The sequence below is a fragment of the Marmota flaviventris genome, chromosome 14, assembly GCF_047511675.1.
Source record: "Marmota flaviventris isolate mMarFla1 chromosome 14, mMarFla1.hap1, whole genome shotgun sequence".
NCBI classification, from domain to species: Eukaryota; Metazoa; Chordata; class Mammalia; order Rodentia; family Sciuridae; genus Marmota; species Marmota flaviventris.
Window position 1 is genome coordinate 89,400,658 of NC_092511.1, and position 13,920 is coordinate 89,414,577.

The 13,920-nt window shown below is 51.0% G+C and overlaps 1 protein-coding gene across 4 annotated transcripts; it reads right to left on the bottom strand.

The window, feature by feature from the left end:
- Positions 1–210: 210 nt before the first annotated feature.
- LOC114078736 (fumarylacetoacetate hydrolase domain-containing protein 2) lies at positions 211–8,173 on the bottom strand. Of its 4 annotated transcripts, XM_027919797.2 has the most exons (9): positions 8,013–8,173; positions 6,378–6,570; positions 5,496–5,743; positions 4,330–4,546; positions 2,418–2,477; positions 1,999–2,161; positions 703–811; positions 520–607; positions 211–392 (listed from the first exon to the last, which is right to left on the bottom strand). In XM_027919797.2, the coding sequence occupies exons 3-9, from the start codon at positions 5,735–5,737 to the stop codon at positions 330–332; spliced, it is 942 nt and encodes a 313-aa protein (XP_027775598.1). In that variant the 5' UTR covers positions 5,738–5,743; positions 6,378–6,570; positions 8,013–8,173; the 3' UTR covers positions 211–329. The 4 variants fall into 4 exon arrangements, with proteins under 4 accessions (XP_027775598.1, XP_071457997.1, XP_027775597.1 ...); XM_071601896.1 differs by lacking the exon at positions 6,378–6,570 and having other exon boundaries at positions 211–435; XM_027919796.3 differs by lacking the exon at positions 6,378–6,570 and having other exon boundaries at positions 8,013–8,172.
- Positions 8,174–13,920: the final 5,747 nt, after the last annotated feature.

A 13,920-nucleotide genomic window follows, 5' to 3' on the forward strand; every position in this document is an offset into this window, starting at 1 on the left:
GGCTGGACTAAGAAAAACTGTGGTTTGACAGTGTCCTGGGTTCTCTATCATTTGGTGTAATAAACAAGGGGAATGGACGAGTCCTCATTCTCCAAATCCCAGAGTATCCTTTGGGTGTGTGTTTTTATGTCCTCCTTCCCCAGTTCTGTGAAAATTCCCATCTTGCCCTCATAAAAGCCCGAAAAGAAGACAAAACAACAGAAGCTAAGCTAAGCTTCGACTTGAATTTATTGTAGAGCTCCACCTTCCTTCCTCCTACCTAGAGGAGCAGCATTGGGCCAAGTGGCACAGCAGAGGCTCCACCTTAGCTGGAGCTCGTGAGGAAGCTGTCACACCACCTTGTTGATGATGCTGCCAAGTTCTTCAATCTCACACTGGACTTCGTCACCCTTCTGCAACAGCAGGCCACCAGGGTTTCAGCTCTGGCACACGTACCTACACAGCCTGCAATCCTCAAGTCTGCCAACCCTGTGCAGCCTTCTCAGTCCTTGCCCCCTTTCTTCCTTTTAGCTAACTCACCTTGAGAAAGACAGGTGGCTTCCTGAACACACCAACACCTGGGGGGGTCCCGGTAAGGATGACATCCCCTGGGTAAAGAGTGACAAACCTAGGGCAAAAGCAAAAGGGCCAGGTGAGACAAGGAGCATTGGAGGGCTCAACTAAGACTCCAAGTGTGCGGACGGGAGGCCCCCCCCCACTTACTGGGAGACCCAGGCGATCAGCTCCTCCGTCTTGAACACCATCTGGCTGGTGTTGCTGCTCTGGACCACCTCCCCGTTCACGCGGCAGCAGATCTTTAAGTTGTGGGGATCTGAAATGAAAACACCGTGCGGTCAGTGGCTCCCACATCCAAAAAGATGAAACTGTACAGAAGCTTCAACCTGCCAGGTGAAGGGCTCTGTGTGCCTAACTTGGACTGTACCCTGAGACTTCCTGTGCAGAAATGGCTCCCTGCATCCCCATCACTCCAGGCACCAAGCAGGAGGCACTTGGTTGAGTGAAGGGGTGGGGGAGAAAAGCAGCTGGGTTTTCTTTTTTTTGCCTTAAATGGACATTTGTCCACAGCAGAGGCTGACAACTGTAGCTATAAAAATGACTCAGCATCTACAGAACAGCAGGGCGATGGCTCGAGCAGGGACAGTAAAGCCCTGTGTTGCTGTCATCTGATGCTGGCTGGCAGCAGCCTATTCCACCTGATTAGCACACACCTGTATTTTTCTTGGTGGCTCTGTGTGCTGTATCCCCCCTCGCCCCCCACAGGCAGAGCAGCTGGAACACAAGTGAGCTTTACCAGGGATTCTGCACTAGTGCTGGCAGGCTCTGCTGCCCTGGGAGTGGCTCACGCACGTGGCCATGCCACCTGCTGGCGCTCCCTATCCTTCCTTCCTGGCTGGTGGTGCTCTGTATACACAGTGGCTGGCTGAGGTCCAGTTGGTGCTCCTACCTCTCCTTCTCTACTGTGAAAGTGAACAGGATTTTTTTTGGTACCAGGACTGAACCCAAGGTTGCCTAACCACTGAGCCACATCCCCAGTCCTTTTTTTGATTTTATTTTGAGACAGGGTCTCACAGAGTAATCCTTAGGGCCTTGCTAAGTTGCTAAGTTTGGTCTTAAACTTGCAATCCTCGTGCCTTGGCCTCCTGAGTCACTGGAATTACAGATGCGCACCATCACGCGCAGCTGAACGGCCTTTACCACAGTGATTTTCCATGTGGAAGGGCCAGCTTTGCTTCTAGTCCAGACAGGGGCAGCTGGGGGAAGCCTGGCCCACTATTGCTGCAGGGCTATTCTTTGTGATTCACTTTATGAATGTAGTTCTGCAAGCACTACAGTGTGCTCCCTCCAGGGGCTCAGAAGGACGCCCATGGGGACCTCGGCTGAAACTGTGCACTTGCCCTGTGCAGCGGCCAGGGAAGTAGGCTCGCATGTGGCTGCACCTGCACTCCTCCACAGAGTGCTGCTTTCTCCTGACGCCAAGTACAAAGACCAGGGACCCACCTGCTATACTGTCCTTGGTAACCAAGGCAGGGCCCAAGGGGCAGAAGGTATCGAAGGTTTTTCCCAGCAGCCACTGCTTCCCATTGCGTCTCATTTGCCAGTCCCGAGCACTCACATCATGGGCCACAGTGAAGCCAGCCACGTGAGCCATGGCATCTGTGGCCTATGGAGGCAGGGGATTTGGCCAGATAGGAGGTTACGTCATAGGTGACACCAACCCCTAGAACAAAAAATCTCAAAACAGTCATCCCAAGTTAGGTGGTAGGTAAGGCAGTGTCAGCAAGCAGGTAGGTGCTGACCATGTCCCACTACTAGGGACAGCAGGCACCCTTGTTTTGGGGAGTGTGGTCAGTATTAGCAGGGACAGAAGCTGGGGCCTCTGCTCCAGTCGGGCCTGTGAGTCCCCTCTTCCACTTCACCTTGATATGTTTGCCTTTCTTTCCAATGACCACGGCCAGCTCCACCTCCCAGTCCACCTCCTGTGGAGTGGAAAAGAAGCAGTGAGGGGGATGGGAACCAGTACAATGGTTCTCTCTAGCTGCAGGGGCCCTGGGCCTCAGGCCCCAGGTCCCTAACAGTGGCCTTGGTTGCCAGTCCACATCTAGAGTCCCCACAAACCAGAGCCAGAAGTGCTGGGGAAGAAATGCCTTGTGGACCCACAGAGGCTCCGGCAGCGGAGGCAGCACCGAAGGCCACGGGCACAACTCCTCAGTGTAAAGGAAGAACAATGAGTGTCTGGAGGACTGAGCATAAAGTCGCTCTAGATGCCTGTAGCAGAGGATACCAAGTAACAATTGCTGACAATATGTGACCCTAGCTTGTTCTAAATGCTATGATGTATTAACTCAATTTAATAAGAAAAAGGTCAGCATCTTGGGAAAAGTGCTTCAATGAGCAATTCACAAAAAGAAATACAGAATTATAAAATAGGAACAAATGCTCCACATGGCCCAAATTAGCAAAATACAATTACAAAGTAGATGGGACTTAGCCTTCTGAATTGTCTGCTATTTCTCATGGTGATAACCAAAGCTGGTATCAGTATGCACGGACTCCCAGGTGCTGTTCTCCAACACTAGTCCCCACTAAAAAGGACCAGTTCCTTGAGAACGTGGTTAATTCCAGGTGCAGGAAGTACAGAGGGGCCTGGAATGACAGCCAGAAAGCAAGGAAAAATGAGGGGCCTGGGAACCAACACAGTGGCCCTCTCTGCCCAGAGGAGGTTGTAAAATGAACATCTGAGCCAGGGAGTACAACCAACTGGACAGAACTCAAGAACAGGAAGTCACGGTGATGTTAAAGGCATGGAGGCAACTTTGCCTCTGCAGAGAAGAACACCAGCGAGTGAAGGCAGAAGGTGTCCAAGAACCATGTGCTACAATGAAGCAGGTAAGGACCCCAGGACTCCAGGAGGAGCCACTCGTCCCACACTACCACCCACAGATCACTTAGGAACTACAACAAGGAAAACACATTTCACAGGGGAGAGAGCTAGTGAATGTCAAGGAAACCAAGAGGTCACACTGTAGGACCACCTCATGTGAGCCTCCTGACAGGAAGTACAGAATTCCTCTGTAGAATTTTAGAAAGTGCTTAATGAGGAAAACACAGAACTAGAATGCGGGATGTACCTTGACAAAACCTGACTGGATTCTTGGAAAAGTGTCATGAGTTGGGCACAGTGGCACATACCTGTAATTCCAGCAACTCATGAGGCTGAGGCAGGAGAATTGCAAGTTCAAGGCAGCCTGGGTAACTTAACAAGACCCTCTCTCAAAATAAAAACGATGGGGGATGTGGCTCAGTGGTCAAGTGCCCCTGGGTTCAATTCCCAGTACAAAACAACAACCACCACCACAACAACAAAAAATCTAAAAGTTGGAAACAAGTCCAATAGTAGGTGACCAGTGAAGAAATTATGGCCCTGGTACAATAGAAAACGATGTGGTAACCTAAAATATGCCAAGGAGAATATTTAACAGTATGTATGAAAAATGTCCTTGGTGGAGTCTTAAGAAGAACATGCATGTATGTACAGTATAAACACATTCAGGAGTAAAAGGACACTGGGGAGTAATACAGCCAAACACTAATAGCAAAAGCCCTGGGCAGTGGGAATATGCTGACTTAATTTTTAATATTATCTATGTTTTAACAGTTTTCTAGTTTTAATTACTTTCACAATCGGGAAAAGATGTCATTTTTCCCCCTGAGGCCAGTATTATCCCCTGCAGTTTCTGCCTAATGCATTATCAAGTAACAGAATTTCCACAAGTTGAATGTGCCCTTGTGACTGGCCCAGTGACACAAAGGTGGTGGGGAGGCACTGACCTGGCTCTCTGGTGGGAGGACCACCGCATCGTAGGGCCCCACGATGGAGCTGGCAAACTTGCTGAAGATGATGGGTTCCTTGGGCACAGGCACGTTCTGTTCTTTGCAGTGGTCCACATAATTCATGCCCACACATACCACCTTGTCTGGCCGTGTGACTGGGGCTAGGAAGGTCACCTCTGACCGTGGGAGGACGGGCAACGGGGCTGTCAGGGCTCTGTAGAGACCAAGCAGGAAGAGGCTGGTTGGGAACAGGTTTGCAATCCTGGGCTGCCCCATGACTGGGGGCAACAGGGCAGATGGCTGCTTTTTAAAATATATTTCCTAGCTCTATCAACCATCAGAGTAGGTGTCCTTCGAGAATACTTCGAGCACTGTATTCATACAGTGTTTGTTTCCTTTCTCCCATTAGGTAACTCATGTCCATGCCGGAGAATCCAAAAGGCACAAATGGGAATACGTGGCAAGGTCTCTGTGACCCCTTCCAGTCACATGATGTCCCTCCCTGGAGACACCCTCTATGTCCTGAGCAGTTCTTAAGAACAACTCACTGATGACCTTTCCTCTCACCCTTCTATACCCAAAATAGTGTACTGTATGCCCTTAAATAAATAAATATACACACACACACACACACACCACCATTTATATATATATATAATTTTTAATTTTTTTTAAAGATCCCTCCCTCACAACAAATAGTTTTATTTGTCCCCTCTGCCACTGCATATCACTGCACTTCAGAGATGCACACAGCTCCCTAGTGAGGGGCAAGGCAAGACACTGTTTCCACCCTGTGGAGAAAGTGACAGTATGGGAAAATGTTATCACCAACACCACATGCTGCCAAGCATTTTTGGTTTTGCCAACTTAGTAGGTGAAAACATCTTCAAGTGGTTTTAATTTTCGGGTCACCAATCCTTGAGCCAGATTTCACAGAGCTTCTGGCTTCAGAACGCCCCACTCCCCAACCCCAACTTGGGAAACAATAATCTCAGAGAAAATCTTTTTGCAGTCCCCTTTCCTATAAGGAGCCAGGAGTCTAAAATGCTTCCCATCCCTTGCTCCTGTAGGGAAAGGCTACCTGCTGGTGTTCCCCAGGTGGGGGAGTGTGGAGAGGGGGGACTGGGGCAGTGGCTTTAGGGCGGTGCTGCTGGCTGTCTTACCTTCTTGCCACTGACAAGGTGGCCTCTCCCTGCTCCAGGAACTGCAACATCGTCTTGGGGAGTGTGGGGTCAAATGCGTTGAGGTCAATGACCCCCCCATCATTCCCAGCCTCCAGGCCCAGGTGAGGCCCCTCCAAGTGGGGTGCCTGGAACTGCACCAGTCTCATGTCTCTGGAGGGCTGAAAGGGCTGCTTCCGAGCCTGCAGCAGAGCTGTGAGTAACCTCCTAACAGTGACCAGCATCAGAGCCTACAGAAGGAAAAAAATCAAGAGACAGGATTTCAGAACCACCATCAGGATCCCCAGGCCCCATCCTTGTTGGCACACTCCGTGGGAAGTGCTGTTTATATTATTTCACCTGCTATATTTCATGCAATGAAAACTTATTGGGGAGTGACTCCTTCATGGCAGGCTCTAGGCTTTCCCAGAGATCCCAGTGTTCCTTCAACCACTATTTTTTGAAAGTTTAGGATGTGCCTGGCAATGCTTTGGGCACTGAGGCAACAATGTAGGTCCCATGAACTCAGCCCTGCCATCCCGCTTACTGGGAGATAGGTGAAAACTGAAAAAAAACAAGAATCAGCTATTGGGCCTAGTACTATGAAGATGATCACAGCCTTGACCTTTGTCCAGCTGCTATAGGAAGTGCCTTGAACTGAGTGGTACTAGGAATCTTGACAGCGGCAGCCCCACTGCCAACAATGGCCTCATGCGATTCCTTAAATACTAATTTGATTCTGTTGCCCTTCAACTTGAAATGCTTCTTAGTGCTCACAAGTGCAAGCCCCTGACTTCTAGAGCAGCCCCCACCCTGCCTCTTCAGACAGCCATTATTTAGTTTCCACTGCTGGGGTTGCTACTGTCAGTGGGGCGTCTGACTTACAGCAGTGCTCTGTTGTCTCTAAAGGCAGGGCTTTCCTGCTGAGTTCATGGAGCTGAGCTCTGTGCCTGCCATACAGAAGACTCTCAGCGACTTCAAGGAACACATGACAGAAGCAAGGCCTTGACCTCACTTCTTGGGAGACATTGGCGACTGTCAACCTTGAAACAGATGACTGTGCCTTCCCTCAGATCATCTAGAAAATATCAACATGGTTCAGGAACCAGTTTGAATTCCACGCTCCACTTAAAGACAAATCCCATCCTCTAATTCTTTTTTTTCCCCCAGTGGGAAATTGAACCCAGGGCTTCCCACGTGGTAGGCAAGTGAGCTACATTCCTAGCCCCTCCCATTCTCTTTATTTTGTTCTTAATCCAGGTAGGGTCTCTACCCTTACCACCATGTCCCTCTCCTGCATGGTGTCTTTACTTTTACTTTAAAAATAGTACTTGATGCTGAAAAATGTGCAGGTAGCTCTTCGAGCTCTGAACTCTTGGTCCTCACCCCCTGAAGTCAATCTATCCTGCCAAAGACTCATTAGACTTAGGTCACCACTGTGCTGACCTCCAAGTTTAGCTAGAAAATCAGGGGCTTTGTGTCTCTTGCCCTGTTTTCTTACACAAGCACCAACCATGCCACTGTCAAAGGTTGTCCCAGTCAAAACGCATCCACTAAGAAAGTCTACACACTAAAATAATAGTAATGGCTTCCACTGAACACCAGATACTGTATCAAAAGTTCCACTTAAAATGTCTCATTTAATTCTCTTGACAACTGTGTATGGTAGGCATTGTTAACTCCATTTTACAGACGGCAAAGCTAGGGCTTAGAGAAGTTAAAGAATATGTCCAATGTCCAAGTGTCACACAGTTAAGAGAAAGAGCTAGTACTTAATCCATGACATTGGAATCGAGTGTTGTGCAAGCAAGATAATCTATGGACAACCCTTCCACTCCTCCCAGGGCAATGCCTCCAATAGGAGATCCTCCAGAGGCCCTGTTATCAGCCCTATTTGCCATCGGTCATGAGTATGGGTGCCCAGGGGCCTGCTGCCTCACAGATAGGACTAATCATCTGCTTTTCTAGATAACCCCAGGTCCCCAGACTTTGCTCTTCCCACATGAGAGTCACATGCAGGTTTGTTTCACCCCTCCACCAATCCCCTGGGACATGACGCCTGATTGTACAAAAGGGGGCATTGAGTCTTTTTTTTTTTATTGGTTGTTCAAAACATTACAAAGCTCTTGACATATCATATTTCATACATTAGATTCAAGTTGGTTATGAACTCGGTCTTAATGAGGTAAAGTCACCTGCCAAGGTGACCCCGATGCTTCTGCAGTAACAGGCATGCCCCAGAGCCCGAGCTCAAGCCAAGTCTGCCAAAGAGTCCTTCAGCAAAGAGGCTGCAACAGGAGGTGGAAACCGCTCAAGCTAGGCGGCCTGAGACGCGGGTTTGCAGACGGACCCAGCCCCACCGTCTGCTCTCCTGGAATCGAAGTCGCTCCTTCACTTTGCTGGATCCCCAGCTCTAGGCGCTCACCAGGGTCGGCCCCGCCGCCCGTGGCTCGGAAGCGGCCGGGTCTAACCGGCCCTCCGCGGGAGACGCCCTCCCGGTCTGCTGCAGACCGAACCTACCTGGCCGCGGCTGCCGGTCCGGCCCGGCGCCCTGCGCTGTGGGGTTAGAGCCCGACGGAGCTCCAAGGCAGAAGGAGCCAGCCAACTCGCCAGCCCCGCACTACACCTGAAGCGGACCTCAGAAAGCAGGCGCGCTCCGGTGACGTCACGGAGCGACGGGCAATAGAAGGCGCCCGTTTTTTTCCGGAAGCTGAATCGCGCAGGGCGAGCTCAGTGTTGGAGCGCCGGTCTTCCCCGGAACGTACCTTCTGACCTCGGGGCATCGAGGCGCGTAGACCGGACTTTTTAAGGGACGCGCACTCTCAGGGCGACCCAGTGCTTTCCGGCCGCCTCGGAGGCCTCCTCCAGGCTGGCTCCGTGGCCGCCCAGCCATCGTTCCGATAGATGGGCAAAGCGGTGGAGGAGGCCTGGTCCTAGCGCGGCGAGGGACGGATATTTTTGTCTTCTGATTGACATACGAGAAAGGGAGGGATGGTTATCTGTTTTACTCGTGGGGAACCTGAAGCCGGAAGTGTTTTGCCCGAGGCCCGAGTGGGAATGAGGAGCGGAGCGGGGACTTCCAGACCCCGAGGCCAGCCATTACCACCCATGTGCCCTGTGCGGGACGCAGGGCGAGGCGGTGGGAGAACGAGGCTTAGCCTTCAGCGCAGAGAACATTGCAGTGGAGAGGGGGTGTCATAAGGCCGGGCGAGAGGCTCCAAAGTTAATAAAAGACCAGATGGATCTCAAGGGCTGGACTTGTCCCATGAAAAAGCCTGAACCTTATCTGAGTGCATAGGCCGCCATTGGAAGCTTCTAATCAGGGTGCAATGTCCAGACTTCCGGAAATCTTCCCCGGAAAGGTGCTTTAGAGTGGTGTGGATGCGAGCCATTGGGATTTGGTTTTGAGTGTTAAGGGATGGTTAGGAGGAAGAACTCGCAGCCCTGGATGACTTTCCCGTGCCTTCCCAGCCTTTGACCATCCAGCCAGACCACTAGCAACTACACGCGAATTGAGGTTGAGCCATATCTAGGGCCACCTCTCTCTGTAGACAGCCAAATATAGTCTCAAAGTTTATCTGGGAGGACTATTCACCACTGACCCTCGGAGTCGTCCTTGAGAGCGGCCATCATACTGCCACAGAAAACTTTTGGGTGTTATAAAGTATATTGTGCAGACAGTCATGCTTGAGTTTTCTCTTTCTCAGTACTGACCCTAAAAACGTACCTGGAAGCCACAGGTGTGGGTTGAGGGAGAGGAGTGAACACTACTGGCTTAGGTGTTAAAGGAATCTGAGACACCTGCTCTTGCAGCTTTACTGTACCTCCCACCCCTAACCAGAGCTCTTTTTCTTATCTCCCATTTCCACTTGATAAATTGCTGCTGCCCATGTCCATCTTTATGACAAGGTGGGTCTGACAACATTCAGGTTATTCTGGGAAGCTCAGGTCAGATGATTACCGGATATTTTATGGTTTGATGTTCAGTCTCTAGCAAAACCAAATAGCAACCCAGCTATTTCTTTAAAGGAGAGTTGTTATCTGCAGGGGCAGGTATAGATTATCCCAAAAATCCCAGCGGTCTGGCCCCTGATGATCCTCCTATGGGTGCTTTCTTGAGTTTCCATATTGCAGAGCTACTAGCTATTAACTATTAATTGACATCATCTAATTGCAGCTTCATGATTTAGCCTTGAACAAGAGTCATCTAGGTGGATGTGGGTGACTTCCAATATGATGAGATAATACTGATTGATGATTGTTGTTCAGCATTGGCTGAATAGAACAACATCCTCAGTGGTTCCCCTGCATCCACGCTGGTCACCTCCAATCATGTCCATGTTTCTGGGGGAGATTTCCAAAGCACTAATTTGACATAACACCCATGTTATGATTTGAGTATGGTTGGTCCCCTCTGAATTTTATATGGAAATTTGCCACAGAGTGAGGAGGTCATTAAGAGGGATTCTCATGGGATTGGCTTAGTTACCATGAGAGTGGGATGTTATGAAGTGAGCCCAGGCCCTCTTGCTTGCCTGTCTTCTGCATGTGCCTGTTTACCCTTCTGAATTCTGCCATGTTAGGAAACAGCTTGATGCCCTTGTGAGGTAGGGCTGCCCAGTCTGGCACTTCCCAGCCTCTAGAACCGTGAACCTAAACAGACTTCTTTATAAATCACCCTGTCTCAGGGATTCCGTAGTAGCAACAGAAAGCAGACAATGACACCTCATCAGTAGCTTCCTGCTACTCAAACCCTTTGGGTCTTACTTCCACCTACGGCTCTGCTCTGCTGCCCTCTCCCATTCCTTTGGTGTTAGCACTCAGCACCCAGCACTCTGGTTTCAGCCCTCGAAGTGCAGCCCCCCCTATCGTGCTTCACCTGGCTCCTTGTCATCCTTCAGGCTCTGGGAAAATGCTGCTGCCCTTGGGGAGCCTCGTGTCATGTACCCTGCTCTGAGGTCTCATCTTCATTGCAAATACAGTAAAACATTGAGTATAAATTGACACTGTTTTGTATGATTTACTTTATCAATATCTTGTCTCTAAGAAACTCTAGGCTCCATAAGGGAAGGGTTTGCAGATATTCTGCTATTTTATCACCCCTTCCTGGTAATCTTTTTTTTTAGAAAAAAAAAAAAATGAACAAATGAAGGAAGTAACGGCCCAGGGCAGAGACTGGGTGAGGGACCTGGAGCGAAGGTGCCTCCTGCCTGCCTGCGTGCCTTCTTCACGTTGCTTTTTCCAGTTACTCAGGAGCAAGGAGGTGAGTGAGGAATCAAGTGTGAGACCGCATCTCTTCCTCGTGGGCCCCATTTGGTCTGCCCAGGAGAAACTTGTACTTGGGGGCTGGGAAAGTTTGTCAACAAAGTAAGGAATTGGAAAGTTTCGTAATCTCAGCTGGCTGTTAGGAACTGATGACCTGTTCTTTGGAGCCTTATTTTTAGTTTCTGGATGTTTTACTGTATTTGGTGATTTTTTAAAAAACTGGAAAACTGCTGCCTGGCTTCATTTGTGTGCTCTCGGGCGGGGACAGGGCCAGACGGGGCATGGAGAGGGAAGTGGCAGGAGGCGGGGCAGGGCTGGGGTGTGTGTGGGAGCCTGCTCAGGCTAGGGTGCCCCACAGGGCAGAGAGCCCCCAGAGGAGATGTTTCAAAGAGACTTTGATCCTGAGCAGCCTGGAACTGGCCCCATGACCTGGCACACTGGGGGCTAATAGGTAGGGACAATGAAAAACCGGGAAGGGAATGAGAAAGAAAGCCATGCATGGAAAGCTTTCCTCTCCCAAGACAAATCCTTTCCAGATGCTGGCTGTAGGCGGGGGAAGGGGTCTCATCACACGTAACGTGATCTTCTCTGGGCAACATTGATCTTCCTCAGAGTAAATCCTCTCCACATGGGGAATAGGGACCCCCGACCCAAAAGTCCAAATTCCTGAGTGCCCAAGAAAACTGATGTGCCCACTAGATCACCTCTCAGGATGACCCACATAAGCCCAGTCCCTTTCTTTGTTCGGGGGCTTTTTCTATCAGGAGAGTGAGTTCACTGGTGTCACCCCGTCCCTGCATCCCCTGTTCCTGTGTGAAACTTTGTTCCAGAATAAAAGAGCTGGGCTGACTCGTGAACTTTGCATCCAGCCCAGTCCTTTTGTGCTGTCGGGGCCCTGCGGCCTAGCCTTACCAAGGAACCCTGCCTGGCCTCCTGGCCAACTGTAGTGGCCTCTGTCCTGAGCTTCAGCAGCACTTACTGACCACTCCCCTACCCTAGGCCAGCTCTGGGGATGAGGTGTGAACGCCATGGCTCCTGCTTGCAAGGTGCTCACAGTCTGGCAGGGTGACAGGGCAGGATCAGATGGGAAGGAGTTCACCTCTCTACAGCTGACCTTGACCCTAGCTATTGGTCATTTTCCAGCTAAAAGTACTAAATATCCAGTTCCCACTGGCTTAAGGGAGGGAGGTCTGGGCACTTTCAGTGTTCCAGTAAGTGATAAGGAGAGGGTGGTGGGGAGTCACTTAAGGTACAGTTTGATTTTGAGTTTCGGGGCCCACGTCCCTCTGCCTCCTGGGCCTGGCACCCTCACCAGGACTCCTGCTCTGACTCGAGTCTCATGGGTCCTTGAAGTGAGGAAAAGCAAGGTCGGCTCCAGGACTCCCACACCCTTGGCTAAGAGGGAGCTTTTCCCGGCATTCCTGGCAAAGGGCTCCCTGGGCCTCATTGTCTGTGATTGGGTGTGTGCCCACCCCTTGATCAGTCATGATGACCTGGGAAAGACCATGCCCATCAGATGACATTCCTCATTGCCTTCAGGTTGCCCAGGGATCTAGGTGAGAGAGGAGTTCCTAAAGTCCTCTTATTGAAAAGGGAGCAGAGGGGCCATCTCAGGCACAGGGATCCTGCGTCAGTGTGAGAAATACAAAGTCTGGTGGTCCATTTTCAGAATATTTAGCCTTAAATATAAAATTGGGATCCCATTGTAAGATCCAATCATAGCCATTTTGAGCTTCCCAACCTGTATCCAGCTGTAGCCATTTCGACTACAGTCCTTCCCTTCACAGGCCCTGATTTTAAAATGAGCCGATCTTATAGATGTAGCTCCGGCCTCCTCCTGTCAGAGTGAGGGCCGAGCTGCATCAGATAAAGACAGGACAGTGAGGTGGACAATACTCAGCAGGCCGAGCAAGCTGAATAGAGGGGACTCTGTTTACACCCCAGAGCATAGGGACAAAGGCAGTATGGCTGGGCCCTGAGTGACAGGAAGCCAGGCTCCTATTGAGGAATAGACAGAACAAACAGGTGCCCAGCAGAGGCAGGGAGCCTGGGTCCGGCCCTGAGGAGCTTGGTGGTCAGCCAGTGGCAGGGGGTGGGTGAACCTGTCCTCAGAGACCTGCTCATGAGGAACCTGGCTGCTTTCTGGGACCATAGGGACCTTCTCTCAAGCCCACTCCAGTGCAGGGCTCCTCCCGCCACCTCCCTTGCTGGCCGAGCATGAGTCCGTCTCCCTGCTCTAACTGCACGTGGTGATGAGCAGGTGGGGCGAGAGACCTTCTCCACACCTCCTCATCTTGGCCCCACTCAGTCAGTACTTCTGGCCATGCTGGCTCTGGACCTGGGCCACAGGCACCATTCCCTGTGCAGACTGTCCCCCTCACTTTTCCAATCCCTGACCCTCACAGGACTGCATTCCCTTATAGCAGCTGGCTTGGACACACCCAGTGATTGAAACTCACCCTTGTGTACCAGCAGTTTCCTCTTTGGGAACAGCTGGCCTTTGGTACTCCCCTAATCTGAAGAGCTGGGCCCAGTGGGTGAGGGTGCTGGGAGGGCCCGGTACCTGCTTTGGACTGTCATTGGACTTCGGGGAGTATCTGGGATGGAACAGGTCCATGGGGATAGAGAACAAGGAGCTCTGCTCAGGACGAAGGAGGTCCTCAGCAGGAGGTCTCAGTGGAGTGTGCCCCATGGGGTGGCAGGTAGCAAGGAGGGCTCCCCAGCACTCTGGGCACACCCCCACTGCTTCCTACCCTGAGGAGCACCCGCAGCCCCTGACTTGGAGCCAGCTCTCTTTGGTTTTATTCATAGTTCTGCGGGAATCCAGGTCTTCTGCTTCATTCCCTGGCAAGCTTGGTCTTCATCCTAGGTCCACAGTGACTTCCCGTGTCACTGATCACTGCCTTGGATCTCTCTCTGTGCCTTCTATGTCTGTCCCCATGGGACTTGAATTCCCCACAGCAGAGATGGTGGCAAGCTCATTGTGGTCTCAGGTACAGCACCTGCCTGGTGTCCAGCAGGTGCCTGAGGAACTGACGGGGCCTCTCTTGGTTTAGCCCTTGGAGGGCACTGTGTGGTGTTGTGCCTGGCGTGGAGGAGGCAGGATCCCACAAGAAGTAGACTCGCAGTTACCAGATGCTCAGGGTGGGCAAAGAGCTCTGCA